The following is an 11,632-nucleotide window of genomic DNA, read 5'->3' as shown; positions in this document are numbered from 1 at the left end:
GTTGTTCCTTCTAGAGGTGCTTCGGGAGGTCTTTGGCTTATGTGGACTGATGATCTTAAAGTCTCTGTTCATAGTTCTGCTTTCCATTATATTTTAGCTAAAGTAGTTCATCTAGCTTCGGGGGTCAACTTTTGTTTAATTTGTATATACGGCGACCCATATCATAGGCAGACTACTGGCATTTGGGATCAAGTTTCTTCTTTTGTGTATGATAATCTGGGCATGCCAATATTGTGTATGGGAGACCTAAATGACATCCTGTATGATATTGATGGTTGTAATGGCAATGTGAATTACTATCGTATGCATGCTTTTCGTTCTCTTGTGAAAAATTGTGGTTTGTTTGATATAGGTTATAGTGGGCCTGCTTATACTTGGCGTGGTAGACAGAACACTTCCAATCCTATTTATAAACGCCTTGACCGTTGTTTGGTTAATTCCGAATGGTGCATGCATTATCCTAATACCAAAGTTCTTAATCTGCCTATCATTTTGAGTGATCATGCTCCCATTTTATTGTCTACCGAAGGTAATTTTGTCAAACCTAAGCAGACCTTCAAATTTGAAAATTGGTGGCTGTTAGAAAAGGATTTTTCTGCTTTTGCAAAATCAGCTTGGACTAATTGCCCAGCTCAATCTTTTGCAGCCAAAACTTCCTCTTTAGCAGGGTCACTTAAAAAGTGGTGTAAAAGGAAGAAGCCCCTCCAACAGGACCTTCATGACCTTGAATTGAGTATTAACCAAATACAACAACTTCCCTTGCAGCAGCAAGATCATGCTTTAGAAAGTACTCTCACTATCAGGTATGAGCAAACTCTCTATAAGCTTAATCAGTTTTACAAACAAAGAAGCAAGAAAGGTTGGGCTAAGTATGGAGACCGCAATACTAATTTTTTTCATCAAGCTGTGATCAAGCGTAGAAAGAGGAATACTATTTGTTCTGTTAAGGATGAAAAGGACATGATGCAATTTAAGCCCACTGCTATCACTAACACTTTTGTTAGCTATTTCCGATATATATTTTCTTCTCCCAACAATAATTCTAAGAGACCTTACCCTCATTCTCATTGGCCTAATGATTCCCTAGATCCTACTTATGCTCTTCCAGAAAAACAGGAGGTATTGCAGATTCTCAAGGAGATGAAATTAAATGCTTCTCCAGGGCCGGATGGGTTCAATGTGGAGTTTTATTTGGCAGCTTGGGACTGGATAGGTGATGAAGTTACGCAACTTGTCATTAATTTTTATAATAATGGTATTTTGCCTCCTCATATTAATGACACAAATATTGCACTTATTCCAAAAAAACTTGAGCCTCATGTTCCCATGGATTACCGGCCTATTAGTCTTTGTAATGTTGTGTATAAGATCATTGCGAAGTCTCTTGCTAATAGGATTAAATTGCATTTGCCTGATTATATTGATCCTGCTCAGCAAGCTTTTATTGAGGGTAGACGCATTAGTGATAATATCATCATTGCCCAAGAAATCACGCACTCTTTCTTTCTTAAATCTTGGAATCATAATGCCTTTATGCTTAAAATTGATTTGGCCAAAGCTTTCGATCGTTTGGAATGGAATTTTATAGTGGCTGCTCTTACACGTAAAGGGTTGCATGGTCATTTCATTAACTTGGTGCATGCTTGTATTTCTTCTCCCATGTTCTCGGTCTTGATTAATGGTCAGCCCTCGCGTAAATTTAGAAGCTTCAGAGGTATCCGTCAGGGCTGTCCCATGTCACCTTATTTGTTTGTCATCGCTATCAATGAATTGTCTCTTGCTCTTAATGAGGCTCTGGCTGCTCACCATTTGCAGGGAATTTCTCTTGGACCAAACTGCCCTCCTATTCACTCTTTGTTGTTTGCAGATGATTTGTTGGTTTGTGGACAGGCAAGTCTTCAAGAGGCTCATTCTATGGCTCAAATCATTAACCATTTTTGTGCCATCTCAGGACAAACTCCAAACTGGGCCAAATCAGCCATTCTTTTCAGCTCTCACGTTCCTAAAACTATAATTCATGCTATTAAGCAGATTTTCCCGGTTTCTAACTTGGATAGCAGTTTTGTTCATCTTGGTCATCCTCTTGTGCTTCCAGCTAAGAATAGAGCTTCGGCTTACAACTTTGTCATTGAAAAATTTCTGAATAAGCTACCTACTTATAAAGCTAACATGCTTTCCCATGCTGCCAGATTAGAATTGATTCGTTTGGTTTTCTCGGCTATACCTGTTTATTATATGGCTAACATCTTGTTTACCAAGAAGTTCATAGCTAAACTTATTGCAATCATTAGGAATTTCTGGTGGACAGGTGTTCGAGAAAGTGATTCCAAAAAGAGCCTTTGCCTCCGAGCTTGGAAGGATATTTGTAACTCTATGGAAGAGGGAGGATTAGGCATAAGGAACTTGAAGGCTATCAATGAAGGTCTCCTTCTCACAGCTGCTTGGAGATTAGCTAAGTCTCCTTCTTCTCACTTGCATCTTGTTCTTAAGGCTAAATACTTTCATAATGCCTCCATATGGACAGCCTCTCCTAATTCTGCTAAGTCGGCCTTTTGGGCTTCTATTCTTAAAATTCTACCGAAACTCAAAGCCCATTCTTTTTATCAATTATCTCAAGGCAATATCTCAATTTGGAGCACTCCTTGGTGCTCTCTTTGGAGATCAGTTCATGATTGTCTTATTCATCAACGACATGGTTTTCAATATCCATCTTTAGTTAAAGATCTTTGGCTTCCGGACCAAAAAACTTGGAATCATGACTTGGTTTGCTCTCTTTTTCAAGAACCTTTGGCCTCTCTTATTGTGCAAATAGATATTATTGATGATGATAGTCCGGATACGCTTTGTTGGGATCTCACTCATAATGGTATTTGTTCTTCAAAATCTGCCTATAAACTTTGTTTGCAAGAAATTCAGGCCATTCCCCGAAATGCACCTTCTGCTGTTCCTTTGGATCTCTCAAATCTTCTTAAACTCATTTGGAAACAAAAGGATATGCTCCCAAAAATTAAAACTTTTGCGTGGAGACTGCTTAGGAGGGCTCTTCCTACAGGGTTGAGGGCTGGTAGATTTTCCATTCATATTTCAAAAAGTTGTTGCCGATGTGGTCAACAAGAGGATGAGGTCCATCTGTTTTTCATGTGCTATTTTTCTCGTGCAGCTTGGTTTTCCTCTCCTTGGTTTGTTCGTTCGGATGCTTTAGTCCAGGGGCATTCCACCTTGCATTCTGTTATTGATGTTCTTCGCATGAGGCATCCATATGGTTCTCTTTCTAACATTTTTACGCTTCTTTGGTGTCTCTGGAAATCAAGGAATGATTTTCTATTTCATAGGGCGAAATCTCTTCCTCATCAAGTTCACATTGCTGCTCTTGCATTAACCTCTAATGTGTATGACAATGCCCTTCTCTTGAATCAGGCTCCAACTCCAACTCAGTTGTCTTCTAATCAAATTCCTTTGCCTGGCAGAACCCTTAGGTCTGATTTGTTGGCTGATGGGGCTAAAATCTATTCGGATGCAGCTTTTAGGACTAAGAAAATTCCAGGTTTGTTGCAAGGACAGGTTGGCACAGGTGTGGGAATCTTTATTTCCTTACCCTCTAACGGAGGAGAGATCAATGTGCAAGTGCAAGCTTCAGCTCCTCCAACTTCTACTCCTCTGCAAGCGGAGGCTCTTGCACTAAATTTTGTTGCTTATCTTGCATCTCAACTCAACATTGCTCAGCCTACTTTTCTGACGGACTGCTTGGTTTTAGCAGGGGCTGCTGCTCTAGGTAATGTCTCCACTTCTAAAACTCCATGGAGTATCAGGAAATCTTTGGCTAGTTTTTTTAAGACTACTTATCAACTTCAGCCAAAGGTGTTTCACATTTCTAGGGAGATCAATGGTATTGCTCATAATCTTGCTCAACAAGTTTTCCGTGCTATTGGCGACACTCGCCTTTCTTGTTTTGCTGCAAGACACAATTATGGTCTTTGCCCAATACTGCCTCTTCTTGAAAATTTTCAGATTTAGGGCTTTAGAATTCATACAGTTCACTGTTATTAATTTTCTCCCTGTAGGTTTTGGTGTGTCTAGTTTTTATCTCAGTTATAGATGGTAGCCTGGGCTTGTTCTTTGTTTCTTCTTGAGCTCTGTCTTCTCTCTGTACTTTCTGTTGTGCTTGGTTTTTATTCGTTTGCAGATCTCTAGAGTTTGATGCTATATCGCGAAGCTGGAGTACATCAGTTTCTTATTTTGCAGGGTTTTCATCTTGGTTTCAGATGTATTTTGCTGTTTCTACAGAACCTTGACATGCTTGCTTCAAGAAAGATGGCAGTGAAGCAAAAGACAACAGCAATTCATAGTTTCAGATTCAGAGTGTTCCTGTGCTAGTTCTGACCATGTTGATCATGGTGTAGTGGTCATTCCCACTTTGCCTCATATAGGATCTTTCTTCAGCTCTCTTTTCTAGATACTGCTGCTACTCCTCTCTACATCTTCAGCAGATCTATGTAATTCCCTCTGTACTTTCTCTACAAGCTGAATGAATTTGGCACTTCGGTGCCTTTGCTTGTTCAAAAAAAGCACGGTCTCCGTTGCAATGTTCTATCGCAAGCGAGTGGCCGCACGTTGCTTTGGTGCACATGGATCCTACGGCTGGGATGCACCTGATCGGAAGACTCTGGAGGCGGCTTATAACCTTGTAACAAATCAACCGGCTGATTTTGTAGGGAACTTGCTCGGTTTTGTCAGAGAAGCTGACATGATTGAACCGTCTGTTTTATACAGAGCTAACGTATACATGTATATTTTTCCTATGTGTACCGTCCCGTCTAGATCCATCACGGTGTGGCCTTGACCGGCCAGCAGCGCGTGGATGGACCTGTGAGGGGTAGATGTAGGCTCTCTGCCAGCATGCCGGCGGCAGCGTACATCTTCTTGGCAAGGCTCTGCATAGATCTAGTCAGCTTTAAGATGGGGGCGACGCGATTTCCGGTGATTGTGGTCATGGCGGACGGTGGCGGCGTTTTTGACGTCGTTCCCTTCTCTCGATGCATCGTCGTTTCAGCTTGCGTCACCACGCTTGGGATGGCCAGCGGAAACCCTAGATCTTGGTCTACCGGATTGGACGATGACACGCCTTCGGTGTCGTTCTCCCTTCTGGGGGCATCTTTTTGGAGCAGGAAGTAGCTGGAGGGAACAACAGGAGGAGTGGTATTACATCTACTGATATGAAGACGGTTGGTCTTGGCGGCGTGGAGCACAGGAGTCTCGGTGTTGGACGCGTTTTTTTTTGAAAATGGACGCGCGTAGGCTAGTGGCATCGTCTGGTGTCGTGGTGACGTCGACAGCAGATGGGCCTAGCAAGGTCTATGCATTGGTTTCTCCTGAAGATGTGATAGCGAAAGAGGGCGGTGGCGGATCTTACAGCGTGTGCATCCAATGCGCGTCGTGGGTCGTCTAGACCAGTTGGTGCTCTCAGCTTGCCAAGCGGACGGCTTCTTGACGCCAATTAGATGATGTCCGATGATGTGGCCAGGATACATCTTTGTACTTATAGGTGTAGCGATTTTATTCGCATCGTAGGTGGCTTTAAATTGACCTTTGTATTTATTTCCTCAGATGAATCATGGACATGACCCAACTATAAGGGAGGGAACTTCATCAGGACCACGTTTGGTTTCGTCAGAGAAGCTCTTGTCAACATGATCGGACCACCCGTTTTACAGAGCTAGCGTATACATCGACGTGTGTTTCTCCTGTGCGTACTGGAGCTTCTTCTTTTTTTACTATGAGAAAAAGGAGTGTACAAAAACCGAAGAGCAAAGCAGCAGAGAAAGAAAGCAGCATGATTTATCGCAAAAAAACACGAGCATGATTGCTGTTGACCATCTCTCTTTTTCTTCTTATTTTAGACAGGAATGTGGATTTTTCTCTAGTATATAAAAAAAGAGTTCGGCCTGGTCGGCAGTGGGTTGGGCCTGTATCATCAAATCAAGTCCAGTGAGTCCAGTACGCACATGGCTCGTCGTCTTGTCAAATTCCCCAAATCACGCGCAATAGAACGCCGGCGAGCCGGCTGGAATCAATCTTCCTCCCCCTTCCTCCAAGCGCTAGGACGGCCGGAATTCTTTCACCTCCGGTCTACCGCCATCCTCTCGCCCTCCCGCCACCGTGGGGCTCGATCGAGCAGAGGAGGTCGGCGTGCGGCCGACCTCCGGAGATGACGAGGGAGACAGAGGTCACCGGCGACGCGTGGGCACCGTGCGGCGGGCCGGGAGGACACCACTCGGGTAAGACAACGTACTGCCACTGTCATATGTTTCAGGCTTTTAGCATGGTGTTGACATCAAATTTTGGCACGGTTAAGAACTTAATTAATATGACCTCAAATGGAGAAGTGATCTACATAAAAAAGTTTCGTACTGTCGATATGAACATCTTTGAAGTTTGGGCCATCGCCATCCGATCTCATCTCAAAGGCCGAAGTTGTGTTTGAAATACTGAGATTTTTTATTCAGAACACTATTCGACTCATTACGCCCCCAAGACTGCCTCGTATGGAAAAATGATCTACATGGATTATCTTCGTCTCATCGAAACGATCGATTTTAATATAAAATTCGTTCCAATACGAGTTTGTATGCAAAAATTAGAGCCATCGAAATGCAGCTCTGTCAAGAGGCAGAAAATGACGCGCCCCACAAGACGCCATGTCTGATGGGTAGCGCGAGTATAGCCTGTTTTGCGCGAGGTAGAGCGAATAATAGTCTGTTTTATACGAGCTATTTGACCTCAAGATGACCTCTGATAAAAAATTGTTCAACATGAAAGTTGTTCGTCTCGTCGAATCGGTCAAGATTGCTTTTGGACTCGTTTCCATCCGAGGTCGTTTATCACCACAAAAAAGACCCGCAAGGTGCAGCCAGTTTAAACCGAACAGTTTTGGAAAGTTTGGATAAAACCAATCCGAATTTGACTAGGGTTTTGGACGTGAATCCAAGCCTTTTCCTTGCACGGGAAGTCCAACCGCCTCTTATATACCTAAGGGGTGACGGCCGATTGAAAAACACACAATCGCAAAACCCATCTACTTTTTACCTTAGTTTTACGTCCCTTCCTGGTTCTTTCTCTCTCGTTCTTCATGTTGAAGGGCAGCAATCCTCGAGGCTCTAGGGGCGGGCGAACCGACCTAGGGAAGCCCATAGCCGTCGCGCGTCTAGACCGGGTCCTTCCCGGGCGCGTGGGGTTTCGGGTCCTGAAAAGCACCTGTCGGATTGCTTGCGTACCGCGCTTCCGGACGGGTCTCCTTCGACGTGAGCTGCGGTGCATCACCCTCGGCGTTGGAGGTACACGGTGACGTGTTCGTGTGCGAACACATGGTTAGCCGCCTATTAACACCGATTAGATCGAGTAGCAACAGTTACAACAGATTAGTTTGCTGACAGACAAACTAGCATCAAGTTTACGGTCAAAAAACAAACTAGCATCAAGTTGTATAAGCAAACAAGTATAGTTTGTATAGTTTTTTCAGAGAAGGAGGATGACCCCCGGCCTCTGCATCTGGGAGATGCATACAACCACTTTAATGATTATTTTCTAGGACCTTACAAAGTATTACAACAATGTGCCTGAATCCACCATCTTGGCAACATATGCCGCTACTCCTATCCAATATGATGAAGAGGTGCTAGCTGGACCACTACCCAAACCACTCACCTAAGCCTAACATCAATAGCCGGTAGCCGAAACTCATTCGGAAGCCCCAGCCGAGCCACATACCGGGTCTGGGGCACAATCCGGTCAGACGCACTCGTGTGTCGTCGCCGCCATCTTCCACAGGTCTTCAGATCATATTGAGGCTTCTACCTTGTCTGGCCACTCTGCCATCAACGTCACCATGACGCCAGACAGCAACCTCCTCCTGCGCGAGTCCAGCACCGCGCATCGGGCGCCGAGTCTCCACTGCACCACGCCGCCGAGATCCGCCGTCATCAATGTGCAGGATGAAGCACCGCTCCACCAAAAAAGCCGCCCACTGGTCCCTCGAACCCGTGTACGCCTCCAAGAATGATGCCCCCAAGGAGGAAACGACACCAATGCGCCGCCGTCATCTGATCTACTGATATAGGGTTTCCCCCGAAGGTAGCAGATAGAGGTCTGGAGCTTCTCCACGGCGAGGCCTTCAAGAAGGTAATGACACAAAAAAGTGCCGCCAACGCCGGTCTTGGCATCAAGCCGAGAACTAGGTTTTCACCTAAACCCGGATCCGCTGAAGGAACCTCCGTCCAACATCGTGTAGAGTACAAGTACAGTACCTATCACGCACTCTAGGACGGAATGAATACAAGCCACGAACATGCAAGTTCTACAATCATCTGTAGAGTGGTTGTTACAACGAACAGCGCACTTGGGCAGTTGCCGAAGCAGGTATGTTTGGGTCCTAGGCAAGGCCAGCCCCTAGCCTTGCTAGGCAAGGATAGCTATTTGGTAAGTTAAATAAAAACTAGCTTTTGAGGGAAACATAGCCAGCAACTGCCATGAAAATCTTGCCGATGGAAGCGAGCCAATTTGCCTCTCCCGCACGGGCAAGAACACAAATCATGGGTGGTTAACGCTTTAATTGCTACTCATCCAAACATCCAGGCTTGCTTTTGACGACTCTTGCCAGAGCCGGCTAGAAAATACTAGCCCAGCTAAGCTAGGTGAGCTAGCAAACCAAACGTTCCCAAAAAATTTGCAAACTAAGCACAAAATTATGCAGAGCAGAAAACTAGCAGCCTCAGAGTTCCATGCATGCTGCACATCTTGCAATACTTTGGTCCTCCTTCAACTCTGAATTCAACTGTTGGATAATCAGCAACTACATTCACAGGAGGGCCAAAGGCCAATACATATACATGTGTATGGTAAAGTGCAAGAGACCCCTTATACAATGGGGATAAACCGAAAAGGGCTATACACATCTAACGCCCCCCTCAAACTCATGGTGGATCGACAACACTGAGTTTGGAGAGAAGAAAACTATGCTGCGCTCGAGTTCGTGCCTTCGTGAAGAAGTCCGCCAACTGTAACTCAGAGGGCACATAGTGAAGAGCGAGAGTCTGATCCTGCACAGCAGCACGCACAAAGTGGGCATCCACAACGATGTGCTTGGTGAGCTCAGGCTTCACTGGGTCACGCGCAATACTGATAGCACCAGTACTATCTGACAATAAGGGAGTCAAGGTAGTAGCAGACACACCAAAATCCTCAAGTAGCCACCGTAACCAGATCACCTCAGCCGTCAGCATAGCCATGGCTCGCAACTCAGCCTCTGTACTCGAGCAAGAAACTGCAGTCTGTTTCTTTGTCTTCCAGGCAATAAGAGAGCCACCAAGAAAGACACAATAAGCAGACAACAAGCGTCGATCAGAGGGATCACTAGCCCAGGTAGCATCAGAGTAGGCCTGGAGCTCAAGAGAGCTAGAGCGGGGAAAGAAAAGACGCTGAGAGATCGTGCCACGAAGATATCGTAGAACACGGAGGAGATGACTATAGTGGACAGAGGTGGGGGCTAAAACGAACTGACTCAGAATGTGTACAGGATAGGAGATGTCAGGACGCGTAACAGCAAGATAGAAAAGACTGTCAACAAGGTGACGATAGCGAGTGGGATTAGGAAGAGGGTCACCATCAGAGGCACGAAGCTGAACGTTGAGCTCCATGGGAGTCACAACTGTGCGCTCATCACTGAGAGCAGCGCAAGTAAGAAAATCCTGAATATATTTTTCTTGGGAGATGTAGAAGCCATCAGAGGTGGAGGAGATCTCAATCCCAAGAAAATAGCGAAGTGGACCAAGATCAGTCATGAGAAACTGATCGCGAAGGCGAGCCTTAACAAAGGCAATGTAATTAGAGTCGTCACCAGTGATGATCATGTCATCAACATAGAGAAGGAGAAGAGTCTGACCACGAGGAGACGTGTGAACAAACAACGCGGGATCATGATCACTGGGCAAGAAACTAGCAGCAGTCACCACAGAGGCGAAGCACTCAAACCAGGCGCGAGGGGCCTGTTTGAGACCATAGAGGGAGCGGCGAAGTCTACAGACCATACCATCAGGAGCATAGTACCCCGGTGGTGGCTGCATATAAACCTCCTCACGCAACTCGCCATTGAGAAAAGTGTTCTGAACATCAAGTTGAGAGATAGACCACTGACGAACAGAAGCCACAGCAAGAAGAGTGTGGACAGTGGTCATGTGGGCCACAGGAGCGAATGTCTCATCATAATCGCCCCCCTGCTCCTGCTGAAAACCACGGGCCACAAGACGAGCTTTGTAGCACTCAAGAGAACAATCGGAGCGAGTCTTAATCTTGTAGACCCACTTGCAGGTGATGGGACGGACACCGGAAGGAAGGGGAACCAGATCCCATGTGCTGGAGCACTCAAGAGCAGCAAGCTCTTCGGCCATCGCAAGCTGCCATTCAGGCTGAGTCATGGCAGTTCGATAGGAAGTGGGCTCAGCAATAACAGAGAGACCGTACCGATCAGGGGAGTAGCGATCAGGCGGGGGGCGAGGCCGAGCACGGAGGTTGTGAACTGGGGGAGGCGTGAGAGGAGGTGCACCAGAGGTGGAAGGCTCGTCAGAGGAGACATCCTCAGTACGAGATCGACGAGTATAGTGGAGAGGAAACGGTGAGAGAGGGCGACGGACTGGAGATGATGGTGGAGAGGTGGAGGAGGAGGATGGAGAAGACGGGGTCGATGGTGAATGAGAAGGAATAAGAGGTGCCGGAGGAAGAGGTGACACATGAGGCACATAGCAGGGTGTATCGGGAAGGAGAAGGAAAGAAAGGTCGTCCACAGAGAAACTCGAGGAAGAAGAAAGTGGGTAGTAAGAATGAGACTCGTCAAAAGTCACATCACGCGAGGTGCGCAAGCGACGACCCACAAGATCCCAACATCGATAGCCCTTGTGCTCATCACTGTAGCCAAGGAAAACACACTCAACCGACTGAGCAGTCAGTTTGGTGCATTCACGGGGGTCAAGAAGAACATAGCACACGCATCCAAACATACGAAGAGCTGAGTAGTCAGGAGAGCGACCAGTGAGACACTCCATAGTAATACCACCCTGCAGAGCAGTCGATGGCTGAATGTTGATGAGATAGGTGGATGCGGAAACAGCCTCAACCCAAAAATGGGGTGGAAGGGAAGCATCAATCATCAGCGCATGAGCCGTCTCAAGCAAATGACGATGCTTTCGTTCGGCAACACCATTCTGAGCATGAGCACCAGGACAAGAGAACTGGGCAAGAGTACCCTGTTCCGCAAGAAAACCACGCAACAGCTGAGAGATATAATCTCCAGCGGAGTCAGCCCGAAAAGTACGAATGGGCGTGGCAAACTGGGTGTGAACCATGGCAACAAAATGTTTGTATATAGGGAGAACCTCGCTACGAGATTTCATGAAGTAGAGCCAAGTGTAGCAAGACAAATCATCAATAAACAAAACATAGTAGTGATGATCACCTTTCGAATCAAAGGGAGTAGGACCCCAGACATCAGAATGAACTAAGTCAAAAGGACGCTGAGATACAGACTCACTAGTAGATAAGGTAACTGAGTCTGTTTGCCAAGTCTGCAACCATTACAATGTAAGGA

At 46.0% G+C, this 11,632-nt stretch overlaps 1 protein-coding gene across 1 annotated transcript; it reads left to right on the top strand.

Moving 5' to 3' along the window:
- Positions 1 to 6,205: 6,205 nt before the first annotated feature.
- Positions 6,206 to 10,667, top strand: LOC147993082 (uncharacterized). The gene is made up of 2 exons (XM_087539213.1): positions 6,206 to 6,275; positions 9,574 to 10,667. The coding sequence occupies exons 1-2, from the start codon at positions 6,206 to 6,208 to the stop codon at positions 10,665 to 10,667; spliced, it is 1,164 nt and encodes a 387-aa protein (XP_087395339.1).
- Positions 10,668 to 11,632: the final 965 nt, after the last annotated feature.

The sequence above is a fragment of the Triticum urartu genome, chromosome 1A, assembly GCF_056163025.1.
Source record: "Triticum urartu cultivar PI428250 chromosome 1A, HENAU_Tu73, whole genome shotgun sequence".
NCBI lineage: Eukaryota > Viridiplantae > Streptophyta > Magnoliopsida > Poales > Poaceae > Triticum > Triticum urartu.
Note: the sequence above shows the minus strand (reverse complement) of the source record. Positions and strands in the feature narration are given on the sequence as shown.